Below are 15,566 nucleotides of genomic sequence, written 5' to 3'. Positions count from 1 at the left end.
TGGAGGGGCTCCACTGGGGTTTTAGAGCTTCATCCCAGGTTAACCAACACACTCTGTACACAAACCAAGTCCACCTTTTCTTAAAAACAGCGATAAATATATAAAAAATACGGTACGGCATTAGCAGTCATCACTAAACAAACAGTATCAGCAACAACACCTCTTCAGTTATGTGAATGACAGTACAGCTGCATATTAAATTAACAAGCTTTTATGATGACACTGTATTTAGGAACGGTCCCATTCCCAGTTCTTCACATGCAGAAAAATCATTATTTTTTCCTCAAACGTTTCAGTGTTTTTTTCAAAGCACCCAACAGCATTTGGATGCTTCACAAGCATTTCAAAGCAAGCAGAGCAACCAGCAGGTTGTTTTGTTGTTTTTTTTTTTCAAACAGGTACAAAAATCATGAGAAATACTTACAGTGTTTAAAGCTTGGAAATGCAATAAGATTGCAGTGAAAATGTTTTTATAAAGATTTTCTATGCTTTATAATTCCCCCATTTTGCTTTCAGACAAGGGATTGGTTCTATAAATTAACTTGTGAAACTATATTACTTTCAAGTAATTACAAGCAGATTTTAACATATAACTGGGATGAAATCAGCTTACCATACTATTATAGTACCTTATTTGTAAGCATTGCATATAAATAAAGAATCCCTAATATATATGTAAGTCCTCTACTTGATTTCAAATTGACAACAGCAGCATTAGTTTCTCATTTTATGTTGTCTCCTATGTGTCTCTCTCCCTCGTGCCCTTGTTTTGTCTGCATCATCTTGAGCAGGAAAAACCTGGGAATATTTACACTTCATTTTTAACTTTAGATGACAGATTTGGAACTAGCTGTAATTATTTATGAGTTTATGAACTAACTATGACCTGATTTTTGCGAAGTGTATTATATGCATACCCTAAATCATATCAGTAATGTAAACATCTGCAAATGTGTCCAAGAAGGATTTGAAGCGGGGTAAAAAAGGATACTGAGAAAAATGATAGTGTCCCACAAAGAACTAACCAGCAAAGGCCCTTCAAATGTGAGAGATAATGTGCATGCCTTGTGAGAAAAGGTTGAGGGAGCCTGGCTTGCTTTATCTAGTGAAAAAAAGACTGCGGGATGATCCAAGAACAACATACCACTCCTTTTGAAAGGTCCTTACAACAATGACAGAGTCAAATTCTTCTTGGTAGTGGCAGGTGGGGCTCCATAACAAAAGGTTACCATGAAAAATTGCCCTTTAAGAGGCTCAGTCTTGGAAAAGAGTTCTTCACAAGGATAGTAGCGCAGAAATGCTGCTGTATTGCCATTCCTGGGGGGTTTCAGGACTCAGCTAGACAAATTCACTGACGACCAGATGTAATGCTGGTGATAATCTGCTTTAAGCACCAGGTTAGACTAAATCGCGTCAATGGGCCTCTTCCAACCAATATGTCTGTCTGTCTGCCTTTGCGCATACATCCCAATACTACCTTCTCTGCAAACACTTGACAAATCAAGAACTGTCATTTTGATTATCTGGTTTTGAGTTCCCAGGAAACCTCAAAATTAATTTTGATAGCAGCTCCAGGAAAAGCATTCAAAGAGATGGAAGAGGATGGAGACTTAACACAAAGCAGATGACATCTGTGTATTAGGTGTTTGGTATATGGTAAACCTGTAACTGGCAGTCATTTGTGCACCTCTGGCACATTCTGGCACATTGTTATGACTTGCTTTTTAAGATCAAATAAAAATTTTATTCAAAGAATACTCTTAAGGTCACAATATTCACAGATAATATGTCCCCAGGAATAAGAGTTCAGTCTGAGCACGTTTAAAGTCCAGTAACATCCAGAGAAAATAAACACAGCTGTACACAGACTTCATTACTCAGTGTATGTAAGAGAGAGACATTGAGGCAATTCCAAACACGAAGACAGAGGCATCACACATTTAGAGAAGGAAGAACCACTCTTGGAGGGAGGAGGTGCAGCTGGCTCTATATTAAGGTCACATTTCTCTAGGTTTAGCTTTTTCTTTTTTTCCTTACATTGGGTCACCCTGCTTTGTCGAACATTTCTAGAAATCCCTCAAAATACCTTCATTACCCTCTTCCACAGAGGGATTTGCGAGATGGAGAACAGACAATAAAATGTGGAACTAAGGGAAGGTAAAATACTGACTGAATGGTTTGTGAATGAATGGAGATGATTGAGAGATATGTCATCTGTTGACACAAACTGAAGAAGTTTAAGAGGGTGCCCTGTCCAAACAGGATTTCTAATTGGCTTTAAAAGAGGAAGATCTAAGTTCTGTAGACAGTCATGCACACAGCTACTCAACGCCATGCACTTTGTTTTCAAATCCTCTGTTATTTAAATTTCCTATTTGTTACAAGGAGTAAAAAGGGTAGAATCATAAGGACACACTTCCAAAGCAACGTACGTTTTTTCAAGTGTAGTTCTTTAAAGTTTAGCTTGAAAGTGACAGACTTCAGAATTGAGCGTACTAGAGGTTTGCAAAATAAATTAACATCAAACTACTTAAAATTAAGATTTTTAGAAAAAAACCTCATGTATTCTTCTAGGAAACAAAAGACAAGAGCATCCTTTCCTGTACATGCAGACTTAGAGATATAGACTTTTGTAATAAACCTGTGCCAAAAAAGGAAAAAAATGGAATTTACATATCAATACCTTGACTTTGAGACATATTCTCAATATGTAGGCCCATCTTACATGCATGTATCTGTCCATATACTAAAAGCCAGAGATAGATGAAGCATTTAGATACAAGAAGACTTGTGGACATGCATTGAAACAAGAAGCTAATCCAGTTGTCCAGGCAGATGTGTCACAGTCTCTCCCAATATCATTCTTCAGTCGGAATAAGCAAGCTTACTCACTCTTTTCTATGCTGAAAGACCCTTTCCCCAAAATCTCAACTTAATTACAAAGCATATGAAAAAGAAAATTAACATTTAAGAGTCCTCAAAAAGAAGTAAGTATGAGTTCACTTACATAGGCCATTACACTGTTTTAAAACTTATATATCACACATACAGTCTAGTATTATTCATTTTTTTGAATGCGGTGTCTGTTTTCCTGAAGTCTTAACAGAGCAGGAATGCTTAAAGTAAACTAAACAGAGTTAAGATAACAAGAAAAGGTTTGCTGCTTTAACTTAAGCATGTATTTCCAGAATACTTCCAGTACTTTTCTGTGCATATTATTTCCCAAAGAGCAATTACTACCAAAATAAATTTTATGTCCATTGTCTTAGCATTTTCTGGTTGGTTTTTTTTTTTTTTTTTTAAAAAAAAACATCAAGCTAAAACTGTCACCAAAAAGCTACTTCCCAGCTCCTGAAGACATTCTATCCATTTTATACCCAGTGAGGATGATTCAACGTTTTTGAACGTTGCATTTCTCTTCTTGTTGTTCAAAAATACCTTGTCTAGATGAGTCTATTACATTACTGCACCCCTTTTTCCTTGCAGAACCCCCTTCCCAAGATATTAATATTTAGCTATACTTTAGGAATATGTTTTACATATTAGTGAAATATGTGCAATCAACCAACCATTCACTTTCAAAATGACAGTTTTATCTTCAATATGAGACTTTTTTTTGCAACATACTTGTTCCAGAATAATTTTTCTCATTACAGCAAATGCTTCAAATATGCAAAAAAGGTTTTTTTAGAATTGTAAGTTATTTTTACTGATTTATGAAACAGAGCCACCTAATATAAAATGCAAATAAATTATTTATTTTATGCCATTTATGTTAGAGCAAAAATAACAATAGCTCCTCTAGGCTTCAATGGTGTTGGTTTAAAAATACATTGTGATGATGCTTTCTCAGCTCACGCTGAGCTACCCACTTATATACTGCATCGACTTGTACCAGTTATTGCATAAGTAGAGCTAAATTCATGGAATGAATGAGGTGTGCACACAAAATATCACCAGAAAACCAGCACTTCACTATCACTATATATGACAATTAAGTGCTAACATTTTAACACTCACAGTGATAACCAAGTTAGACAAATGCAAATTAGGAAAGTGGCATGAAAGAACACATGAGGAGAGGGAAAAGGAAAAGAAGTTGGTAGCAGGATACCTTCTTTTGTCTGTTTTCAGCAGCAGCCAACTGAGCTGACATTCTTTCTTGCATTTTCCTGCAATGAGCCATAACAGCTTCTAAAATGGACAGAGGGTTCATGCATATTGGCTTCTTTTCTTTGTCACCGGCACCTGCTTCAAAGTCTCTCTGAAGAGCCAGAAATGGGTCACTCAGATTAAATCTTCCATATCGCTCCTGGATAAAAACCTCTTTGCGTCGGGCCTAATAAAAAAAATGAAACAGACAAAGAAATAAAACTAAATGCATTCTTTGGAGAACATCCACACATAGAAAAGACCTAAACCACAGGGAAAGTTATGTAACTTACTGAAGTTTTCAAAATATTTTCTTTAGGTATTTGTTTATAAACTCTAAAAGAAACAGATATGTTGCACACAGATTTCATTACAGTCAATACAATTCACTACATAAAAAATCCCTTCCCCAATATCAGTTTGGAACAGTTTCATAAGTATCACAAAAATAACACCTTGTAAATTGGCTGATGCACAAAGAGGAAAGGGAAGAAAAACATTCTAAAATAAAGTTTTCTATTTCTGTGTATTAAAATGATGTTATTAAAAGATATGAAAACATGCTTTGTGTGTTCACTGCAGTACCAAAATAAATATTTTTCAAATAAAAAAACTGACAGTACGTTTACACAAACAGAGAGTTTCATAAGTAATAGCAGACAAGCAGAGAGCAAAAACACCACCAAGGCTTTTCTGAAATTAAGACACTTCTCATATCTCTGTTCAGAAAGAACTTCATGACTATATGTTTCTCAATACCATTATTTTAAAACATAATTATATTTCCAAACTACAGTACTTTATTGTCATAACAAAAAATATTACACAATAAAGATCAGAGGTAGTTTTGCTGACAAATTTTTCGTTCTTCAGCCCAAAATGAAAACAAAATCAGCTTCACAGAAGGTATTTTTAATACACAGTACACAGGAAGGCCACAGATAAGTACTGACTTCTAACAGTCTTCATTGAAAATACTGTTCCAAAATCTCAGGCTTAAGACCCATCTAATTTGTGGGGGAAAAAGAAAACCAAATCAAAACAAACAAACAAACAAAATAGCCTCTAAAAAACTCCACCAGAAAGATCCAATGATCTCTAAAATTTTGCTGTGTTGTTTTGTGCTTGTACATACAACGGAAAGCAGAAGGAAGAAAGCCAAACCATTATTGCACAAATTTTGGAAGAAAATAAAGGCTTGCTACCTTAAAAATTAAAACAGTCACTAAAGCAGCTCTTTAAAGAATTATGTCTCAAAAAATCAGAAAGAGGAATCCCTCCAAAAAGAGATAAAACACTATCTGTGATTTGGTTCAAATTCAGGGAAGAATACGCAAAAAAGAGGAAAAATAAGCCAATTCTGAGATACAAAAGAGGAGGAACAGGCCTAAGAGTTACCAAATGGGTCAGTAGATCATTTGGAAAGCTTCAAGTTAAAATTGTTACAGATGAAAGGGTCATAAAAGGTAACACACATTTCGGTGCATGAGAAACCAAAGAACTATGTTTGAAAAACTCTCCAGAGACTAACTACAAATAACACACTTTAGTGATTGACCAACTTTTTCCTATATATTGTCTACAAAATTGAAATATTGTGGGAAATTAAAAGGTAAAATAGAATTTGGCTATAACAGAAATAAGTGTACCTACATATTGTGATGTTTGAAATACTTTTAGTCTATTTTTCAATTTGATAGTATAAATAGAACTTGAAAATACTTATTAAAAAAACATGCCTCTGGGGCATAACTTCGGAAAAAGCTTACAGAGTTCATTTAGACCTAAAGTCTGGCTAGGCTTACAAAGCCAGGTAGTGATTGGTTGAAGAGACAAAAATAAGCTAATAGAACCTAGTCATTTTTTATAAATTGCTTTGCAAATAACCCCTAATTAGTCTAATAGTTTAATTCCTTAATTTTTAACTTAGATTTTAAAATAAAATAAAATAGCTAGTTGCAAAGGCAATATTACAAAGACAGGTGGCGAGGGGCTATATTTGAAGCTCCTGGTTCTATGTACTGAAGTTACAGGACAGCATGCACGTTAGGAATTCAACCTTCATGTGAAGGAAACAATCAAAATGAAAAACCTGACCCCAAACGGATTAAATTGCTAAGCAGCCAAACAAGATGACAAACCCAAGCAGGTTAAGAATTTAAATCGAGATGGAGGCACAATCCATATATAAATTATCAGCAGTGTAGAAGCTGGCCACCTAGTTAATATAAAGGAAGTGAGACATCAAAGTAAAGGAGAAAACACTGATGCAGCAGTTCAGCTGTAAAAAAAAAAAAAAAAAAAAAAAAAAAAAGAGACCACCAGACTCTCCATCCTTAAATCCAGAGACCAACAGCAAAAAGAGAAGCCAAGCAGATTAGCCGATCTACTACTAACCTTGGCGAACTACTTGCTGATCTACTACTAACCGATCAGAGGCAAAGGCAACCACTCATGCCTTTAAGGAAACACAGGTAGAAAAATAATGTGTATTTTCCAGTTTTTTTTCTGTGACCCGTGACCAGCTGTCCTCTGGGCACATACTATATGTATGCAATATGAATGTTTTCTCTGAAGTGTCTCTAACATGCATAGCAATTAACAGAGCAAGCAAGGTAAAGCTCAACGTGCACCTGCCAAAATAGTAAGGGGACTGGGTCTTCGTATTCATTAACTAAGCAAAAGGTGAAACTACACCAAAGAGATGAGCTCCATCTCAATGAAAATCAAAACAATCTGCTGGTATTAAGAATTGAAATGGCTACAGGAAAATCCGAAAGCTAAAGACTGTGGAAAAACCAATAGGTCTCGAACAGCACATGGTTTGGGATGACAGACCCCGTAGGGCTGAAGCCGTAACTGGGTCTATACACCGGTTGTATACCCTAAAACACATGGTAAAACACAGACTGGCAACTCTCAAACCATAAACAGCAAAGTCATCTCAGGATGCTTTCAACTCAAAAGGGAGCTAAATGCAAAATATTAAAACCAATGTTTCCATGTTTCTAGACAAGGACTAAAAATATAGAATAAAATGATGGGATGAGGATGCATGATTTCAAATGAAGATACCAGAATACAAGATAAAGCAGAAGCTTGGTAGAAGGGAAACAACGAGTAGTTCCCTAACACTAAGGCAAAAGACAAGCTAGGCTTCAGGTTTTTTACGGGATTCCTCCAGCTCCTAAATAATATTTCTGTCCCTTTGCACTTTGCTAAAGTACATCAGATGGGAGAAACAGAAATACTAGAATCAGAAAATTTTCTCTCTTACATCATCTTTCAGCACTGAATTTCAAGTCATAAGAGCTAGTAGCAATATCAAGATATCTGTTTTTTATGGCACTCATTATCTGGGGAATGTACAGTCTAATGTCATACGGGTAATTAACCCTTTAAAATAGTCTCTGCATAATTTGGTGGCTGTGCTAAAACAGCATTAGCAGTGTCTCATATATTAACTTCAATTGCACAGCAATATATACAGAAAAAAACATTTAAAATGCTAATTTTTGAATAATTAACTGAATGAATTTTCAAACAGAAAATTTTCAAAACCAGACAGAATATGCACCCACTATAGGAGGTAATCAGGACTGCTGCATTGTGAAAAGTGCTATATGAATTTATAAACTGTCAGCTTTATTTTTTTGTACGTACCCATTTGCACAGCAACTAGCCTTCTAATGGAAGGACTGAGATTGAAAGTATTTAAAGATATAAAAAGACATCCATGGGAAATGACACTGTTTGCAGCCTATGACAGTGGTACACAAAATTATGACTTAAGACTTAAGCTAAATCCTCCAACAGGTAACTGTTAATGAAAACTGACAGTAAGAACACACAAATAACAAGAAAATATCTAAAAAAAAAAGAAAAAAACTTTAAATAGTTAATTAATGAAATTCACTACTGCAATAGAGTAAAAGCTTAAACTTATGTACAACAGCTTTTGAATTCAGTCCAATAAGAAGATCACATTTATACAGAGTTTTAAATCCTTACACAGGATCTGAAATGTTAATCAAGGAGGCTAAAATAAGAGTGTAACTACTACTTAAAAAGAATGAAACACCAAAGTTTCTTTATTGACAGGCTGGTGCATAGCATTTTGTTAGATCAAGGATGGACTACAATTTCATACTAAAAAAATACAGTAGAACTGAAAACATCTTCAGAGAGAAGTGAAAGATGACCAAAAGGTGCAACACGGCTTCTCTTCAAGGAAGAGCTAAGCAGAAACAGGACTTTTCAGTGTGAAACAGACAACCCAGGAAAAACATGCCAGAGGTCTGCAACCCGACAGGACAAGTAGCAATCGTCCCGTGATCTAATGAGGGAAATTTGAGTTGGACACAAATTCTTCTCACTGAGAGCAGATAAGCACTGGAACGTGTTGCCCAGGGAAAACATATAACCTCTGTCACTGGGAGATTTCCAAAACTAGATTGGATAAGGCCATCAGACACCCGATCCATGTTTGACGTTAGTCCTGCTTTAAGCAGAAGATTGGACTGAATGACCTCTGGAGGTACCTTCCAAACTAAATTACTCTATGATCAGCGATTTCTTCTAGGACTGTTATTTTGTATCTCGTAGATGCTAGCAATCTTCTCAAGTAACAAATGACAGAAATGAGGTCTCAGAGGAAGGAAAAACAACCAAATACTTATTGGTGGAACAATTCTTATGTTTTGCTTTGAATCATGAAAATACTTTTTAGGACTTAGAAAAAAGAACTTTTAGTTTGTGATATTTTCAAGAATTAAAAAAAAAAATCATTACTAAGAAATCCTAGGGATTACACAGCTGTGCGACACAAGGGGAAGGTTTACTCTCAAGTTCTCTCTCCTAGGTCTGCAGCCAAGAAGAATCTGGAAGATCAGGCTGTAAGATAAACTGCTGCTTTTATTACTCTCTCAGGGAGCCTGTCTCCTACCACACACAGCAAGACACCTCATTCACCCCTACACCAACTTTTTTCACACTATTCAAGTCACCTCTCTGCATCTATCTGCTAGCTCCTCCTGGACACTTCTATCTCTCAAGCTGCCCCTTGCAGTCGCTGACCCCGTTTATAGACTGGCAGACGAAGACTGGAAGCGCAGTGTGCAGGGAGAGGAACAAAAGGAGTGGAGGTATCTGGATGAGGGGGCTGTGGGAAAACCTGCAAATCCAGTATAAGAAATTCTCTTGTTTCTTATGTTCCACTTCAGAAGAAAAATAAATACATCTATTTTCAGTGACCAAACTGAGAATTATGAAGTCTAACTAGATTTTTCCCCCCCGTTATTCAAAAAAGAATGTAAGGGGGCAGGGAGGCCTTCAAATAGTATCCACAATACTCTGGACTTAAAGCTAAAAGCATAAAAAAAAAGCAAGGAAAACCAAATACAACCAATTATTATATAAGTAAGAAATAAGCCCAATAAGAAAACAAAAAAAAAAATCAAATAATCACATGATATGTTATATTGTTCGTTTACTTTCAGTAATAATCTACATTGATATTAGTTGCACACATTTGCTGAATTGAGTTTTCATAATCAGCTTACATAATCAGTAAGAGAATATATAAGCAACAGTATTTTTAAGTTTAATAATGCATTTTCCCCCCAATGTATCTCAGAGTTTCCTCTTCGTTTACCTGCCAAGTTAAGAGTTCAGCAAGTCCAAGTCTTCCGTGCAGCAATTGATGATAAACACCAAAATAGGACTGCGTGTCCTACACTGCTGTGGAACAATGGAACTGAATTAAAGCTGCCTTAGAACCCTTAAACAAAATTTCCTTCCTTTCAAGAGCACTTGTTCCTCTGATTAATTTCCTATTCCACATATACTAAAATTGTTTTAACAGATGTTGATAACTTCATATTAATATTTTCTCTTGACATATGTATTAGGGAGTGGTAAAAAGTTTTCTAAAACTAACCAGCACAGAAGAGGAGGCAGTAAAAGCTTATTTTATGTGTTATGTTAAAGGCGAGGGTGAGCCCTTCATTCTAAATGAAACTGAAAGGGTAACAGATTTTTTAAAAGAGGAAGGTAGCTGAAAGAGAACACGAATCTTAATCAGTGACATTATACGGTGTCTTGAAATGGTTTCCTGGAGCAATTCATTTAAGCAAAAGAGAATTATCAATAAATATATACTCATAATAAAGCAGCACTTTCAGAGATATCTGCAGATACTGGGGTGGGGGATATGATATCTTACTATGATTAATTAAGAATGACTCTTTAAAGAATGCTAGCAATTTTGCTACACAACAGGGTTTGGGGGCTTTATTGGCTTTTTAGCTTTTTTTTAATGCAGATGTAAATTAATGTTTTCAAAGTATCATAGAAGATGTTACTTCCATATAAAATTTTACAGAACAAACTAAAAATTGAAATGTAAACATCAATGACTGCTGAAGAAATGGTATCCTGATCCTGCAGCATGATTTCTGTCAATGAACGTGACGCTCAATTTCTCCTTACCATCTTAACTACAGTCTAAATTCCTTCTTTCAGCACTGTGACAGTGCATACTTACGCAAAGTCTGCAAGTGAGTTAGATTTTAATGAACTCAATATTATAAGAAAAATATTTAACCAATATATTCAAACTGTCTGTTTCCATGTTAAGTGTCAAGTACCATAAGACAAAAACTTGTGTATACACTGTAAGGATGAAAAAAATGGAAATTCTCTAAAGAAGATTGAGGATCATAACAGGCTGCTAGTTCAAGATCAGTGAAAACAGTAGAAAGAATTAAGAAACAGGAGGATGCAATCAGCAAGTTAAAGAAAACCAACATACAGATTGATTATGCTCTGGCAGACCTATATAATTGTTTCATACTATAAAAAATTGCTCTTTACAATGACTGATCAGGATCATGAAAGAATTCAAGTCTTTTGGTAGAGGTATCAATAAAGAAAAGAAAATATAACAGTTTAGTAATTTTTACAACAGTTTTTTTTTTACAACTGTTTTATAACAGTTTAGTAATTTTTACACTTACTTATAAAAAGCATTCAAAACTATCTTGGAGCAGTGTCTCGTAACAGTCCTAAGCCATGCAAATATATCAATGAAACTTGTTACAGTGAAGTAGGCTGCGTGAAAGTAGAGATATAATCTGTTTTTCCAGAAAAACTATCCCAAGCACGAACCATTCAAATGAGTAACAACTAAAAGCTGCATTATTCTCTCATTCACAACAACCCATAGAATTGTGCAAAAAATTGGTACTTCGCAGAATGTCCCTTTCTTTCAGAATCCCATAGCATTAAATCCAAGCTTTTAAAAAGCATTTTTCAAGGTAAAAGGAAAGCTCTGAATGTAAGACCGTATGTTTTTTTACAAGGCTGTCCTCAGTAATCTCCATCTAAGAAGATATACAAAAATATCATTTTAAGGCATAGAAGGTCAGATCTTACCTAGCAGCTGATGAAAACAGCAGCAAACCAGATTTTCTCTATTTCATGACAAGTATCCAAATATTAAGGTGTTTTGCAAAAAGCTGTACAATTTCCTCTTCTCTGCACTAAGAAGTGGACTTTACAAAAACACAACATCCCTAACAATTAATTCAAATCTGTGTATAGGAGGACAAATGTCTAATTAACACTTAAACAATCCTCACAATACAACAGAAAGCACTAAAGAAGAATTATACAACTAAAGTAATGATCAAGCCGGAATTTCCTTTGGGGTCTGACTACATAAGAAGAGAATATCCCCCAATAGCACCAGTTTACTATTACCCCAATATTGCTAAGTAGCACAACCTCCTTCCCTTTCTCCCTGTAACCTGACAAAAACCTCCATGAAAGAAAGATGTACAGACAGACATATGCTTCCAATTCTTCATTACTAATTTTCTCCTCTAGAGTAACGAAAATCCACTATTTTGAGGCTGCAGATTTGAAAATGAAAAGGCCATATTACAAAGCTCAGACCAGTTATTAACAGATCAGTACCAACAAGAAAAAACAATGCAGTCAATATAAAATATTCTTCGCTTCTAACAGACGTAAAAGGTGAAACTCAGGCCTTGCAAAAAGGAGAAAAAGCTCAAGTCGTGAAACAACATGTGTTTTTAATTGAGAAGAGCTATCCAGATGTTCTATATAAATATGACTTTAGACCTATTTTATGACAGTTTTGTTGTCTGATGCTTAAACATTTGAAAATTATAGGCCAACATTTTGTAAGGAAGTATCACTGTTCGATGCTGTGATTACCTAACGACCCAGACATTTATTTCTGAAAAGAATACAGATTTTCATACTGATAATGAGTCTCAATGGGTAGAGGAGACTTGAGCTTGAGTTACTTTAAATAACCATTTGTCATCTAGACTTTTTTTGCATGTTGAAATTTATAGTTCAAATTCATGCAAATCAATTCATATTCTTTACATGAAAATCTGACAGCCATTCTTCTGAGGTACTGAAGAAAATCTGACTTCAGCTCTAACCAAAAAAAAGCAATTTAACCTCCATACTTAGCAGTTCAAAAGTTTTTTCAGCTCAGTAACAGACAAAACATACTAAAGGCATAATAGAAAAGCTTTATCTAAATCAATCTGTGTTTCTTTTTCATTTACAGCATTTAGATTTTCATATTTTCGAGCTATAAAAATCTCACTTAAAATATCATACTGTATTACTGCATGGCAATTACGTGATTACCAAACGTTAATGATTTTAATGAAGAGGTATGCAAATTACGAGTTTACAATGCAAACATCAGGCACAGTCAACATGGGTTCTCAAAGAGAAAGTCCTGTTTAACTAATTTGATATCCTAATTTGATAGTGGGGCCCACCATTTAACGTGAAGGTCCTTGTTGCCCTCCTTGGGATGGTGAAGGGGCTGGAAGGCACATCCTATGAGGAGCGGCTAAGGACTTTGGGCTGGCCTAGTTTAGAGAAAAGGAAGCCAAGGGGCGACTTCATTAATCTCTACAGCTTCCTGAGGAGGGAAAGTGGAGAGGGAGGTGCTGAGCTCTCCTCCCTGGTACCCAGTGTAGGACATGTGGGAATGGTTCAAAGCTGCACCAGAAGAGGTTTAGACTGGACACTGGGAAGCATTTCTTTATCGAGAGGGCGGTCAAACACTGGAACAGGCTTCCTAGAGAGACGGTCGGTGCCCCAAGCTCGTCAGTGGTCAGTGCTTAAGAGGCATTTGGACAAAAGCCTTAATAAACATGCTTTAACTTGTTCAGCCCTGAAGTGGTCAGGCAGTTGGACTCGATGATCGTTGTAGGTCCCTTCCAACTGAAATAATGTATTCTATTCTATTAACAATATATATTTATTTGAGGTATAATAAGAGAATTCAATGTTTTCAAATTATTTCCAGTATTCAGTGGAAGGTAAATTGTGAGAGTAATATGTATTACCTCCAAGAAGAATTTTTGTTCTTGCTACTACCCTTAGTGAAGGGGCTGAACGAACAAATAGATTTAACTAAATAAATTTGATTTCTACAATGGAACATTTTAAATTAAACAGAATACTCATCCACATTGTATAGTTTGGATTTTTTGCCTTTTATTAAAACTTTAAAGCAATTTTCCAGCTAATACTGTCTTTACAGATATCATTACTTAAAAGTTACCAATTTTACAATTGTCATATATCAGCTTACATGTCCTCAATGCCCTGCTAAAATTTTACTCTGCTATTTCAGAGAGAACTCACTGTAATCATTGTTGCTCTATTTTCTCAAATTTTCCATTTATTCGTACAAATGGAACGCTGGCTTTTATAAGACACCTAGTGCCAAGTATTTTTAGTACAGCATGAGCTTCTAAGACAGATGCCTCTCTCTGGGAGAGCTGCAGGTGGAAAGACCTATCCACCACTCAGAACCGCATCAAAACAAAGCAGGAGGGAGAAAAGCATGGGAACACATACACCCAAGCATAACAAAAGTAATTGCTGCTATGAGTATTTTCACAAGTGTTGAATTTGAAAAGGACTCCAATCAAATCTCATCTTATTCATATTTTTTTTTCTATAAATTACTATCATAGTTTATTTGGAAGAAGCAAGAACAAAGCTTACATGTTTTTTTTGCAGCGACAGGAACATGAAGAGGCACACAAACAAAAGTAGCGTTATCATTTGCACTTCAGTGTTACCCTCAATAAAATTAACTGCACTATTTATTGGCATAGAGGAAATAACCTGTGTATGTTCTCTTACTAAAAATGGAAAATTTCAGTTAACATAATAATACAGATAGAATTACCAGACCCAATTACATTTCTCATTGTCAGTAACATGAGTAATGATGGCAAACAGATAAAACATTTTAAATAAATCACTCTAACAATGAAGTCACAGATGTATTACTCATAAAGATCACAGAAACTGAGAAACAGTTACATCAACATGATTTTGGAATTTTTTTTTTTTTTTTTTTTTTATTTTACAAATAGTGCGTGTATCTCTACTCACTAGTTTATGGTGGATTATGCAGAAAGACCAAACGAGGGTAGGAGGAAGCAAGTGGGAAAGGCAAAGCAATTATCCAAATAAGAAACCAGCAGAATACTTTCAGCTAAATTAGTAGTTACATACCTGGCAACAATAAAGAGATTCAGATCTCAAAACAAGAAGAGACTATTATCAGTTTAACAGTTACTGCTACAAAGGACAGAGTACAAACGATGTTTACAATGCAAGGCCATAGAGTTTTCATACTAGAAAACCAGTCTCATAATTTCATACTTGTAGTCTCCAATGTTAGGAGACCTTGGAATGCACATATTTTCCTGACTAGTGAAGCTTAAGCTTAGTAAAATAACACATATACAGAGCTGTTTGAATAAGGTTTACCAAAAGTTTTGCTTTGCTCAGTGCTTAATATCTCCCTTTGGCAAATAGCAAATAACTACCATAAGAAGTGACTTAACACTACTGAAAACTTATTTTGTCAGTAGCTTCTAGAAGAGGTCTTTATATGTATCAAAATACCAGGATCTCTCAGATTAACAAAGTTAATTAGCCCAGGGACTGCTGACGCTACATTCACAACATCTATTGCAAAAGATGTGCAGAGAAAATGTACATGCAACCATAATTAAAGTAAATAAATCAAAAGTAGTGATCAGATGAGCAAGGACACAAACTTCAGATCATTACCTCCCCAAAATATAGTAAAAATTAAATTTTTGCAAAGAAATTGCAGCATGCAAAAATGACAATGCAAACGAGGCATTTTCTGACTTGTATTTCATGGTTCACTTCTGCCACCAAGGCCAACAACTGCCATCATACTGTCTACAACAATAACCTTCTGTTATACACAGTTTAACATCTTCTGCTCCTCCTTCTACCTAATCACCATTTTTCAAAGACACCTGCTACAAAACAGGCTGTCTTACTGGCTGCCAGAAACCTCT

At 35.4% G+C, this 15,566-nt stretch overlaps 1 protein-coding gene across 2 annotated transcripts in view; it reads right to left on the bottom strand.

The window, feature by feature from the left end:
- The window catches only part of CTTNBP2 (cortactin binding protein 2), an 87,490-nt gene that overhangs the window by 50,649 nt on the left and 21,275 nt on the right, over positions 1-15,566 (bottom strand). For both annotated transcript variants that reach the window (XM_074601592.1, XM_074601675.1), the window contains exon 3: positions 4,115-4,339. In XM_074601592.1, coding sequence (XP_074457693.1) covers positions 4,115-4,339 — 225 coding nt within the window. The remainder of the gene's footprint in view (positions 1-4,114; positions 4,340-15,566) is intronic.

This window comes from Larus michahellis, chromosome 1, assembly GCF_964199755.1.
Source record: "Larus michahellis chromosome 1, bLarMic1.1, whole genome shotgun sequence".
Taxonomy (NCBI): Eukaryota; Metazoa; Chordata; class Aves; order Charadriiformes; family Laridae; genus Larus; species Larus michahellis.
Note: the sequence above shows the minus strand (reverse complement) of the source record. Positions and strands in the feature narration are given on the sequence as shown.